This window comes from Miniopterus schreibersii (assembly GCF_964146895.1).
Source record: "Miniopterus schreibersii genome assembly, chromosome: 1".
Classification (NCBI taxonomy): Eukaryota; Metazoa; Chordata; class Mammalia; order Chiroptera; family Miniopteridae; genus Miniopterus; species Miniopterus schreibersii.
The window spans coordinates 10,172,465-10,186,507 of record NC_138101.1 but is presented as its reverse complement, the minus strand read 5'-3'; the positions used below and the strand labels follow the sequence as shown (position 1 = coordinate 10,186,507).

The 14,043-nt window shown below is 40.0% G+C and overlaps 1 protein-coding gene across 3 annotated transcripts in view; it reads right to left on the bottom strand.

Moving 5' to 3' along the window:
• The window catches only part of SLIT2 (slit guidance ligand 2), a 297,260-nt gene that overhangs the window by 74,737 nt on the left and 208,480 nt on the right, over positions 1 to 14,043 (bottom strand). For 2 of the 3 annotated variants that reach the window (XM_081147027.1, XM_081147028.1), the window contains exons 12-16: positions 10,554 to 10,625; positions 6,373 to 6,516; positions 6,097 to 6,260; positions 5,111 to 5,134; positions 1,354 to 1,504 (exon numbers count right to left, since the gene is read on the bottom strand). In XM_081147027.1, coding sequence (XP_081003153.1) covers positions 1,354 to 1,504; positions 5,111 to 5,134; positions 6,097 to 6,260; positions 6,373 to 6,516; positions 10,554 to 10,625 — 555 coding nt within the window. The remainder of the gene's footprint in view (positions 1 to 1,353; positions 1,505 to 5,110; positions 5,135 to 6,096; positions 6,261 to 6,372; positions 6,517 to 10,553; positions 10,626 to 14,043) is intronic. The other variant, XM_081147029.1, reaches the window with a different exon arrangement.

Below are 14,043 nucleotides of genomic sequence, written 5' to 3'. Positions count from 1 at the left end.
TAGAGTTCGAATTATTGTTTGTAGTATTATTGGAAATAAGCATAACTCCCAACATGACTGTACAAACAGAGTTTGAGGCTTTGACTGCATGGTCTCCAGGCACTTCTAACAGTCCCGGCGCTATGAAACAGCTTTATGAACTAACAGGAATAAAACAGCATCACTATAATTACAGGGTAGTTAGTTTCTGCCATCTCTTTAAAAGCGTTACATTCTTTTTAATTATTCAAGTTGCTTAAATTCATTAAATAACAGGCATGAGTATAGAGACACAGTGGGAGATACACTATAAAACACAATCCCTGCCATCGAGGGGCTGTGATCTGGTTGAATACAAAAGGATTACACATGCACAGGAAGACACCAGCTATGCAAAGTGGGTAATGACAAATACCAGATGGTGCTACACATACACATGGCCACGGTGCTCGGAAATAATGCGATTTCACCAGTTTTTGCTTGGATTTTTAGAGCACTAACATTAAATAAAATGTTATAAATGCCAGTAAAGAAGGCAAACCGTACATGGGCATAGTACCTATAAATGATTCAACAAACATATTTTCGCAGCTAGGATGTGCTAGGCCCTTTGTTAGGGTTATAAATATATATACGATCACACTCTGTCTTTTCTGCTTTTCCTGTTCTGCTACCCTTTGTGCTTTAATACTTGATAATCGCAGAATCCTTCGAGTCGCGAGGTAGTAAAGCAGATAAAAAAGACTCTCTTTTTGAATTCATAATGAACAGTCAAAATGGTGATTCTCAAACTACTTTGTTTGGTTGCTATAAAGACTAAATATGCTAAAAATCTATTAATTGTTCAAAAATGGATTTGAGCATAGATAATGCTTAAGAAAAAATATCAAATGAATGCTATTATCAGTAATATTACTTAGTGCTAACTGAACTTTTGAGAGGTAGGTTAATTTCTGTAATTGTATCTTGGGCCAGAAAGTTGAAGTAAGATAGCCTTTAAAATATTCTTGGCCCTGGCGGGGTGGCTCAGGTGGCTGGAGAATCATCCCATACACCAAGAAGTTGTGGGGTAGGTTCCCGGTCAGGGCACATACCTAGGCTGCAGGTTCGATCCCCAGTCAGGGTACTTATGGGAGGCAACCGATCGATGTTTCTCTCTCACATCAATGTTTCTCTCTCTCCCTCTCAAATCAGTAAACATTCTCAGGTGAGGATTAATATATATATATTATATCTTGTGCATAGAAGAATTATGCCAATGCGTGTTAATTAAGATTAATGCAATTATTGAGAATCAAGGGCATGACAAAAATTCCAGTGCTCTGATCTTCTGTTTCCTCCCCCCGACCTGGCTTTGCAGGGAGAGGGACTTACAGTTCTGCCGTGTACTGGGGAATGTGGTCTGGGATTTTGGTGAGTTTCTGATTGGAGCAGTCGACTGTGGTTCCTTCGCAGCGGCACTTTTCCGGGCAAGCCAAGTCTGCAAAGCAGTCCCCACTTAATTTTGATCGGTAATCTTCTGTACCTATTGAGGATTCAAGCCGAGAAAAATAAAAAATAAAAGATACTGAGTCTAAAGGTTAGAACGCTTGTTAATTTGTAGGAAGGAAAAAGAAAGACAGCTATAGGTTATGCAGCAGGGAGACAACTTGGGGGGATTTGGTGAATGGATGTCAGGAGAGGGTTAAAACGAGGGCTTGGATTTGCTGGAAAAAAGAGTAACTAGTTTCACAGGACAGGAAAACATTAATAGAGATGAGCTTTTCACAGCTGTACTGTCTGCTGATCCAGTTCTGAGCCATGCTCGCCTATTTGACAGCTAATCACACAATGGCTATTAATTGTTAAAGATATTATTTTTTTTTTTCTCGGAGTGGAGAATTTAAACTGTATCCAGTCGTAAGCATATCCCTATATATCATTTTAAAATCAGGGCTTTCAAGGCAAATAGATGTACTCAGGTTTTTAAATTTGCTACGGTCTTTTCTTAATCTCTCCCTCTCACATGATCTTCAGACATGCCTAAAAAAGCCCTCTTTTCTCATTTTGATTTTATAAAGAGAGACAAGTAAATCCTGACTTAAGCCTCAGCAGCTTGCCATGCTGTAGAAAGCTGCGTGACGTTCCATGGTGCTTGACGGAACCATGTTTTACTCATACCTGGCAACCACATGGTTAGATCAAGCACAACAGAAAATCTCGCCACATAATCACTACACCATCCACTAGGCCAAGGGTAGGACGGAGAGGAGAGATGAAAGGAAGCAGGAGAGAAGCTACAGACGCTCCGGAGACGTAATACTGTTTACATGACATGCATTCGTCCTGCAGAATGTTTGTGACCATAGTAAGAGCATTACTGCCGAAGGCATCCTGGAAGCACAGGGAAGGGGCCTACGGAAGGCGCCCCCGCCGTTCCTCGGAACTGCAGAAGGCAAACGACAGCTTTCGGGAGCAACATCCAGGGGGAGGTTGGACGTGAGCTACACGGACAACAGAGAAGCTCAAAAGATCTGTGGTTTCTTCTTGGGGGGTCAAAAAAAAAAAAAAAAGGCGCAAAAGACCGAGACTGGAAAGTACACCAGGATTGAAAAGCGGGATATTATGTTTCAGATCAGACGCTTTTACTTACAGCCCGAATGGTGAACTCCTGCAAAATTAAAGATCACCAAGAAGGAAAGAAAGACAGCAATCCCAATTAAGATTAATAGGCATTTATATGAAACTAACTGAGGTCTCTTTGTTCTTTCCTTACTGGGACAATGATCGGGGAATGGCATGGAATGATGGGAACTGCCATGCTTTGTAAACTTTTCTAATAATTTCCTGAAGCACAGTGGTCTTAGAGGAGAAGCAATGGCATACAAGATGCATAGCACAAATTAAGTTCTTGTCAATTCCTTTAAAAGATGAACTCCCTGCAAGATGGATTTTCTTTTGAGTTATCACTGTAATATCTAGAATGCCAGACAGGATGGGGGCAGGCGAGTAGACATGTGGAACTGAGTGAAGAACTAATCATGGAGATCTTCAAGGACTATCATTAGCACGTCTGGATTAATCCTTGGGTTGTGGCTTACGTGCTTTTGAATGACCTTTCCAATTTATAAATAATGTCATTCAGTTAAAATGGAATCAGATAAAGAGTTTTTCGAAGCTGAATATAATAGTTTCATTACATTTGGAAATTAATGCCATGACATTTATTGAAAATCTGTTGTACTGTGGTTTAAGCTTTTGTTTTAAAATTAAAATGAGAAAATACTGGGAACACAGTCTAAATAGCAGGTACAAGAGGTATCTTACATTTAAAATAATCCACCTTCCATACAATGACAGTGATTCTTATTTTATGGTGGCTCTTTAGAGAGGCTCAAATTTTAATTAAAATCTGGAAATAAAGGGAGAGTAGAACCAAAGAATTTTTCCGAGTCCTGACTTTTGTAATTATTGTTTTGAATACTGTAAATTGAGTTATCAGATATTGACAATTAAGCCATGATATCTGATATAAAAGGTATTTTCTGAAACCTATTTAGGCTGCTGTCAATAGAGTGGGCAAAAATGTATGAGAATTTATGAAAACAACCTGACTTTTGTTCTGTGTTTGATGAATTGAAAATATTAATTTCTAAATTATTAATGAATTATATTTAAAATAATATATTATGTAATGAAATATTTAAAATAATATATTTAATGCCATAGTAAATAAGGAAGCATATTTAAATGTTAATAGATTGAATAATTTGGCAGAAATTATATTAACTGCTATAATTTGGAGCTTTAATTAATATCAATGTTTTATCCTATAGGTGTTCTGGTGTTTAGAACATACCTTTTTTCTGGTTAAGTAGTAGCTATTGAATGGCTTTCTACTTAATAACTGTGTAAAAATCACGAGTTTTAAAGACTGCCAATGAAAGCCAATCATCCTGTGTTTAACATGTTACTTCTTATGCAGCCAGTGTGATATGTAAAATACTATTTATCATTCGAGCTCAAAATAAGTAATAAAACAAAATTTGTTAAATGCATAACATTATTCAGATCATAGCTCAAATATGGCAAGCAATACCTATCTCCTTAAAATAGAGACCAAACCCAGAGTTCTTTAGAATATAGGTATGGTTTTGCACACTAACTACAGACATGTTTTTACTCACAGTTATTAAAATACATTACAGTCTAGAATATACCCAAGATGTGGTACATGTGGCCAATCAGTTACCATTTAACATATATATTTTATATAATGGTTTAAAACAAACAAGTCAAGAGGCATTTTGCACAATTGGCAGGCAAGGAAAAAATAAGAAACATATTTCAAAGAGCTAGTTCTAGCATCATCAGCCTTGATAGTGTTAAGATTGGAGTGGTAAAACATTTCAATTACTTTTCGAAGAACTTTTCACTATTCATTCATCGGCCTAAATTATTCAAGGCACTTAGTGCTCCTGAACTTCTGATGCTTTCAGGAGGGATGTCAGTGCTGCTTTGGTGGAGTTACACCGTGACTCAGCTATGCAAGGGAGGGAAGTCACAGAGAAAATACAATTGCACGTGGATCAGCAGGAAGCTGCCGCTTTTGCATAAAAAGGTGAAGCAACAGTAGGCAAAGCCAAGCAAAAAGTAACAAACACCTTTTTAAGCATAAAAACTATAAAAAAGTAAACCTCCTGATTGAAAACCCCAATTGCGTTGGTAGCTGATTTCATGTGGAACTAGCTCTTTGTCAACAGAAAGATCTGTCTTTAAAACCAGCTCAATAAGCTTCATTTTAAAAACAGGTGGAAAGATCAGATATACAACGTAAGGGGAGAAAATGACTTAAGTAGGAAGCCATAGGTTCAAACGTTTTAGCTACTGTGAGGAATTTTAAGTAATGTGCCAACGTGAGAGAGAGGTGAAAAAAGGTGGGCGTTTAATAAATATCGATATTGAACATCGGAAGCTGCATGCAAAGGTCAGGTGTTCGGGAAATAGCTACACGTCATCTACACAGAAGTAAATCTATCTACACAGTACCCACTGCACTTTCCAAAGCATGCATGTCAAGGTTTTAGAAGCTATATTTTATAAGGTGAGGAAAGGGTGTCTGCAGTTAGTCCTACTACCGAGCAAAACCTACCTGGAATGAAATACTGTTCTTTAGCTAAATAAAAAAAGAGAAAAAAAATAGAAGATGCACCTGAATGTCAGCAAGCAGAGATATGAGTTATATTAGATTAAGAATGGACTAAAGTTACTACAGATAATTAAGTGAAAATGTATATTTTCAGCAGGGGCTGAAGTATAACAGAACATCTAGAACCATGGACAATAACCAGCTTGGTCTTGCTATTAGCCTTTTAGTACGAATTAACTGCCGGATGTGAAATACGCCTAGAACAGTTAGGCAGCACACTAGTCAAAACACACAGAATGTATTTTTTCATAAGAAAATAGTCAAGATTAGACCAAAGCAAACAGTAAGTGTCGATGAAGTGAGCTTTCTATTTAATATTAATACAAAGCATCTATATTAGCTTTCTATAAATAAATGCAGTATTCCTCGCATGTTAAAAGGTGGCCTTTTGGAAAAAAAAAAAAAGTATCCTCATAGTCCTATCCTAAATAAGGGAAAGCAAAATAGGAAGACGGTATTCAGTAAGGGATTAGGAGATTTTCCCCTCCTTCTGAGCCTGAGCAAATCCTGTAACCAAGTCTCAGTTCATTTCCTGGAGCAATGAAAACGTGATTAATTACCTTAAGTTTCTCAATGGAGAGTAATACAACAAACATGAGACTTAACAGGCTTAAAAGGCACTGAGAGCTGACCAAGAGGCCCCTGTTAAGTTCGGACCCTGGGAATACAGATTGAAATATCCATGCATCTTTTTCCTTGGCCAGCAGCCTACTTCTTCTGCTTCAAATACTGTTAGAAAATGTTACACATAGGAGGGCTGTATGAATTGTGTTTACAGTTCCCTTTTATTTTTTTCTATATGTATAGAAGACAAAGAAATAGGATTCTACAACGTTTGGTAATTCAGCCAAAGGCCAACTGTCCCTAGGTGTCCCGGAACCACTGTATTTGGTAACGCAGGGGAAATGTCACATGGGGTAAGAAATTACCTGAACAACGGAATTTCTTGCTTTTGATCTGTCCAATTCTTTTGTTTGCCAGGCGCCGGGGGCTGGTGCAGCGGGCACCGCTGGTCTCGATCGGGTTGGTGTGGAGATAATCCGCGAGCCACTTGAGATGACAGTCACAAATAAAGGGGTTCTGGGCCAAGTGCCTTTCAGAAACACACACAGAACGCTTTTATACGTGACTTGCAGGGAACTCAGCTGTCAAAGTCAGAGTGAAAACACAGGTCGGCAAATCTGATCCAAATCACACATACGTACATGGTCTGAATGGCCCGGAGAGGCGAGAAGGTCCCCTTCGCGATGGTCTGAAGCTTGTTGTCGTATAAGGAGAGAAGGTTCAGGTTGTGCAGATCCTGGAAAGCATCTACCCGAAGGCAGTTTATCTTGTTGGCATTCAATAATCTGTTTGATCAGATAGTTGTAGAATTAAAGTGCAGCATCTCCTTAACTTACCTTCAAGAGTCCGTCCCTGAGAAAACCCAATGAGAAATACATTTCTTTTCATCTCAACGTGAACATTGTAACTTTAACAATCCAGGTATCACAGGCTGACGATTTGGAGTTATACCAGGTAAAGCAAGGCCCATGCAGTCTAAGGAAAGACGAAATCTAGTGGTGCTTATACATTTATTTAATAAAAAGCGATTAAACATATTTTCTAGAAGATGAAGAGGTGGTGCAGCAGGCGAAGGTGGGTGAAACCAGCCTCTGCAGTCAAGGACGCCATAAGCGAAAGACAAATATCACATGATCTCGCTTATAAGTGGAATCTAAAGAACTTAATAAACTGATGAGCAGAATAGATTCAATGACAGGGAAGCATAGATGAGGCTGACGAATGTCAGAGGGATGGAGGAGGGGGGGTGGGGGGAGGGGGAGAGAGTAACCAAAGAATTTATATGCTTATATGCACAACCCAAGGACACGGACAATGGTGGAGAGAGGCACTGGGGAGGGGGAAGGAACAGGGTGGAACGGGTCATTGGGAGAAAAAGGGACATCTGTGATATTTTAAACAATAATAAAATTAAAAACAAAACAAAACGGTACCACAGAACATTAGTCCATTCAGCTGCTCTGCGAAAAATAAGTTCAGTCTGTTCTCAAAACAGAAGACAGAGCAGGTCTTCTAAAGCATCTATCAGACCACGTCGCTCCTCTCTCAAAACCCTGCAACAACTCCCAATTTGCTCTGAATAAAACCCAAGTCCTGACAATAGCCAGTAACACCCAGTAAGATCTTCAGTGGCCCCTTCTGAACTTTGCAGCCTCCGAGTTCTGTCCTCAGGGCTGTTTCAGCCCCAGCCACACAGGCCTCCTTGCCAGACTCTTCTCTGCTCGGAACGTTCTCCCAGATGTGTCCCTGGTAAACTACTTCTGCTTCATTGAGTCAGCTCCAACCTTCGCTTCTCGATTCAGCCTACCCTGACCACTCTCACACTGTCAGCCTGTTTGCCCCTCCCCGACTCCCAGCACCGTCAATTCATTTACTTTGATCTACTTTTTCTGTTTCCTGAAGTACCTATTTCCACCTGTTACATGTGATTTACTTCCTATTATGTTGTTGCTGACTGTCATTGCATGTCCCTCTCCCCAAGGATATAAACTCCAGACAGCAGGGATATTTGTCTATTTTGTTTCCTGACGTTTCCCACGTGCCCAGCATGTACTAGGTGCTCAATTAACACTTGCTGTTGACTGCTACAGCCCTCTTGCAGAGTGACACGGTACATTACCTTTCTAAAGGCCCTCATCCTGCATCATAAATACCTATTTAACTTGGCTTAACACAATGTGCCACAGACTCATTTTTTTTTCACCGTGTATCAACATTCTACGTCCATGCTTTGCAGAACTGTGGTTTATAGATCATACACTGGCATTTTCATAGGTGACTCACCGTTGGGAAGATACCTGCCCTGCTCTCCATGTTCCTCCAGCCTCCGCGGCCTATGAAGGCCTCAGAAAGCCCACCTTTTCTACAACACGGCTTCCACCCCACTAAAGTGTTCCTCCTCTCGATCCCAAAGGACATTCTGCAGTGCTGCTTTGTCTGGTCACCTAGGTCACAGAGGCCCCTTTTACCTGAATACAGTTTAGTCCTCTGTGGGCAGGTCATTTTTTCGATATTTCTTTTTCTCTATTGCCATTTAGCTCAGTGTTTTGACACTTACGACTTTCACAAATGTTTAGTAGCTCAAAAAATATATATATTATGCAGTTTGGGTCTGTATGCCTTATTATCTAACACTCTGAAAATGTTTTCCCGTTGACCACCAGAATCTCTAATTAACAAAGTATTTCTGTTTTACTTGCTTGCTTTCCAGGTGTTCCACGCGCAAGGCTATGCCCTCCTCATGGAGATTTTCTTTGCTGCACTCTTTTATTTATTTATTTACTTATTTATTTTTTATTTCCCTCCAGGAGCTGACGTTTTGCCCTTCTCTGTGGTCTACATATACCTTCTTAAAAGCTCAGAGTCCTGGCGTGAAATAGAGACTGACGACTCCCATTCCTCCCCACTCTGGGTCACAGCACAAGCCCCACTGGCCTTGTTCCTAATTCATCAGCTACCCGAAGGAAGGAGCCCAGAACATCGGGGGCAAGGAGGAGGCGGTAGGCCTGGAAGACAACCGAAGGTGCTTTTCTGAGCATTTCGTACTTACTTTAAGCTTATGTGGTCCAAAAATTGGAGGAAAAGAATATTGGACAGTAATTTATTGAGTTCCTTCTATTTACCTACTTCTCCCCAACACCTCACCTGCTCAGGGAGAACTGGCTTAACCAAGTTCTCAGCAAGCTGTAGAGAAAACCCTGTCTCTTGAGCCCTGGCCAGCTTCAGAATGGGCCTTAGTCTAGAGATAAAACATTAGGCTGAGGGAACGCGTACACCATCAGTCTGTTAACGATCTGCTAACTCTATTGCGAGGGTTAAAAAACAATTAAGTCCAAATAAAGTCATTAGGTAACAGAGATCAGTATTTGTCACAGCTCACTGGCTTGTTGGAGAGAGGGAATGGGGAGTCCTGGGCATAGCAAGGGTGAATGTTCGGGTAACAGTCTGATCATTTGTGTGGGTGCATGTGTAAAAACCGGGCTGTGCTATCAAATATGTATGTTATGAACATACACTGACCAAGGAAGAAAACATTTCTATATTTGGGAAGTTTGTGGAATTAGGAATAATTTTTGTTTTTACCAAATAAATGGTATAAACCCCAAGGCCAACAAATGCATACACCCGAGAGATAAAATAACATTCTAATTTGAATTCTTTTCATGTTAAGGATTTTTCAAGTTTCTTTTCAATTACAGTTTACATTCAATGTCATTTTATATTAGTTTCAGGTAGACAGACAGCATAGTGGTTAGACAGTCACATACTTTATGAAGTGGGCCCCCAGATGTTTGAGGTGCCCGCCTGGCACCACGCACGGCTATGACAACGAGATTGACTCTATTTCCGAGGCCGTGCTCTACGTTGTCACGACTATTTTGTAACTGCCCATCTCGGCTTCTGGATGCCTTCATTTTTTTCCCCTCAGCCCCCATACTCCCTCTGCTGTTTTCTGTGCCTATGAGTCTGTCCCTGCTTTGTCGGTTCACATATATTGTTCTTCAGAGTCCGCATGCAAGTGAAATCATAAATTTAAAAATTCTAAAGTAGCCTGACTATAAACTAGTTGAGAGAAATAATCACATCACACTCGCCTTTGCGGCCACTATGTGCCCTAAATGAGGCAGGTGCTCTACATGTGCTTGGTGATTGGAACAGAATTTGGTGAGCCAACACTCACAATCTTAATAGTAGCCTATTTTTCCAATTTCCTTCTCATATAAGCAAGCATTAAAACACCTGGGGTCAAGCCTCAGTCTTATAAATATGTATAGTAAGTAGTCTTTTTGAGGCAAAGGGAAGTAGCTATTGTCTAAGCAGAGTGGTCTTTAAAGATGTAATCCGGGATTTGCAGCTAAATCTCTCACTAAAGAGCAGTTTGAGCGCCACCGCTATGTCCTGGCCTCCTGCACACCATCTTTGTGCCGGAGGGGCTGTTAGTCCAGCACTGTCACTCTCTCAGAGTCTCTGCACAAAGGTGGATAAACATATCACTATGTCTCTCTCCTTTCCAACTGTTGTTAAATCAAACCAGAGAAGTTTCACAAAGGGCAGGGGTTATAAAAGCTTTAAATGACAGAGCGGACAGGATGCATATATTCATGACAGTGTGGAGGGAAAGGTTTGAGGACAACTTCAAAGTGTTGTGTCTTCAAATAAATAACCGTCGAGAATGTCAGCTCCACCAGGGTAATCTTTTCCATTTCATTAAACTATGTCATTTTGGGTCAACTTTTTCTGAAAACTCCATGAAAATATAAGATGGTACACTGACTGAAATATAATGTTTGGTTCAATGGATCAGAAACAATCAAATACTTACAGTAGCTGTAAGGAAAATAATCCTTCAAATAAACTTTTTGGGAGTTCCGTGATTTTATTTCCATACAGAACACTGAAAAAAAAAAAAAGTAATTTATATGAAATAAAAATCAGACACCAAACCAGCACAGCAAATTAATCCAACACATGTGTACTCAGGCATAGGAGGTTAGTAAGCCTCTACACAGATGGGTGCTTATGACAGAGATTTTGTAAAATATTGAAAAACAAGAAAAAAATCAACAAAATGAACACAGTTCATAATTTTTTTGCCCTACCACAGAATTGTCCACTGCTAAATTGCCATATTTTTTACACACGCACATGGACACACACACACACACACACACACGAGTTCATAGGTAATGAGAGCACACTGTACGTAACAAAAGTGAACACTAAATTTGGAATCCATTGCTCACTGAAGGGACAAGTTTTGGGCTTATCATATTGGTAAATAGTGAAAGGAATCCATGTTTTAGCCATATAATGTGTATCCTTGAGAAATGTAAGATCTGTGAAGCCAGTAATCGTTAATATTAATACAGAAGAGTTTTTTAAAAATGTATGTTTCCCAAAGAAATATAAACAGAAATGCGTCCTCACGGTGCCCACTTCTGATCAGCCACTAAGTGCGAGCACCGTGACTGGATCCCCTCGGTACACCTGGCGCCCAGCATGGGTTTTGGTCCACAGTGACGTTCTATACTGGATTGAGGTGAACTTTGATGAGTGAAATGAAGGAATTAGCGGTGGAACCAATTAACAAATACATTTTTTAAACAGGTGAAATGAAGGTATTTCAACTGCAAATGAAAGGGAACTCCTCATGTCAATTATTAACAACAGGTCTGTAATGCTGCCTGTCTATTTTTAGCCCCCAAAAGTAGGGAACCACAATCATGTGTAGGAAAAGATAGAAATCATATTTTAGGAGGACAGAGAGAAATCTGTATTGTCAGGGTAAAGAAGGTAAGGGAACTAAGAAAGGGTAAAGCAAGAATAAATGTGTTTTAGGGTCTAGAATAAGAAAAGAGGGAGGTTTAGGGACACAAATGAGCAGATCACAGCATCAACTGAGGATACACAACTCAGTACTGTTCCACCAGTTCATTCAACAATCGCTGCTGTACATCTGCTGTGTGCCAGGAACGCGGCTGGGTTCTACGCTTGGTGCCCGGTTACACTGAATCCAGCTGTTACTTCTGAATGTTTATCATCTGTGCATGTCCCAGGCACTGACACGACAGGTGAAAAAGTACAGCTTCAACGAGCAAGCCAAAAGAACAGTTTTGAATACTGAAGGCATTTCATATTTTGAATCCAATGAGAATTAAAACAGAAATATAATGCATATAAATAGTGGGAGGCCCATATAGGAATTTAGGAGCAAAAATTTGGTAAGTTGTTTATTTGGGACTTTTGCTTCAAAGGCAGGCTCAAATGAAAGGGGGACTAGCTAGGAGGTGTGTCATATTTACACTGTGAAACTATTTTTTTTCCAACAAATCATTCTGGGTTTTTTTTTTCAGATCATGTTAAAAAAGAGATGTTTATTGTACATGAGGCAGTTTGGGTTCATGGAATTAAAAGGAGGTCACACAAGGATGAAGGAAATCTATCTGTGTAGGCAACACCGGGTACATGGACTAAAAATCATGAAAACGTCATAGTAAAGAAACACTAAATAGGATGCGAATGAGATTTCTCTATGAAAAGGTATAGCAATACTAGAGCTGTGTATATTTTTCTTACATACAACATGATCAACATGATAGCAAAGAAAAATAAGTTAAAATATAAAAAAATCCAAAGACCGGGAATGAGAAGTTCAGTGACAGTCAGAAAATGGGTCCAAAATCTATAAAAAATGAGGGAAAGATGTGTCATCACATAAAGACAGTAGGATACAACAACGCTGGTGGCCAGGCTTTGAATTCTCCTAACCTGTTGGAAGCGAGAACTCCTACTGAAGACAAAAATATCCAAAACAGGAACCTTTTACAATGGCTACCACGTAAAAGGTGCTATGGGTAGGCTTTATTACCTAAACTCAGCAGTACCTCGGTTTTCAAATGTGATCTGTTCCAGAAAACAGTTCAAGGTCTGCAATGGTCAAAAACCAAGGGATCCACAGCCGCCAGCTGGGCCTCAGGATCTTGCCCTCAGCAGAAGCCGTGTGGCCTGTTTGACTTCTGAGGTTTGTTTGAAAACTGAAGCATTTATTCTGGGTTTATGCGTTCGTAAACCGAAACATTCGAAAACTGAGGTACCACCGTATATGGGAGAGAGCTGTACTTATAAATTAAAAACAACGTACGTCTGAGAATTTTAAAAGACAGTATAGTAGAGAGAAAGCAGAAGTTGCTACATTTTCATTGCAAACCAGTAGTAAAATGCAAGGTACGGAGCAGGAGTCCTAGGAGAGACTGTAGGAAGCGTAAATACAGCAATCGGAATCCAAATACAACAACCTTTCACTGCAGACCCTGTGGAATTGGGGAGCTTGTTAGTGAAGAGAGGTAATTAGAACAAGTGAGCTACAATCATCTGCAAGGGGTTAATAAAAATGGGGAGAGAGGAAAATGATATGCTGAGGATATGGGGCATAAAAATTCTCTGGGCTAATTACAATACAGAAATATATAAATTGATAAGTATCAAAAAAAATGTGTCAAGGCCACATCTGTTATCTCTTGAATTCCTTACTCTGTTTTAACAAAGCCAGCAGGGGAGTAATCCTGTCCCCACTTTAGAGACAGGACAACTGAGGCACAGGGAACTCAGAATTCTCCAGCCACTTCTCTTCTGACATTTAGTGATTCCTTGAGGCACAGACACCTGAAGGGCCAGGGATTGGCATCCTCACTCGACTTGTGCTGCCCTTTTCTATGGCTGGGAGGGTGTCTATATTGGATTGTATTATTGTCCAGAATGATATACACAGTGCCTTACGGACAAATTTGGGGATTTGACAGAATTTTACATTAAACTTTGTTATTTTAGAATCTGACAGCCCAGCCTGAGTGCGATACATGACTACACTCCACATCTTCTGCCAACAATTGTTCCCCTAGCCTTGGACTTTCTGGAGTAAAAACAAACAAACAAACAAACAAAAGCAATGATGAACCTAAGCAGATACTGCAGAAGTAATAGTTTTTTATTTTCTTTCTTCAAAGAAAATTGTAGTTTTTTGAGCAGACCAGGCTCGCAACCTGAACACCCATGTGCCCAGATGAGCGCGTGTGCCTTGTCCTCGCCTTGGTACAGTGAGTGTAAACTGGCATATAGACCCCAGTCTTTACCTGGGTTTTGCACGTGTATCCTGGAATTCTCCCCTGCTCTCACTGACTTCTGAAATTCCTAAGAGCTCTGCAGGAATTTCCATCAACAGGAACCATTCCCTAAGCATCACCTCTTTAAAAATGCATGCAAGCCTCCATTTAGAAACTTTAAAGTTAAAATTTGAAATAAAGGTTACTTTACTG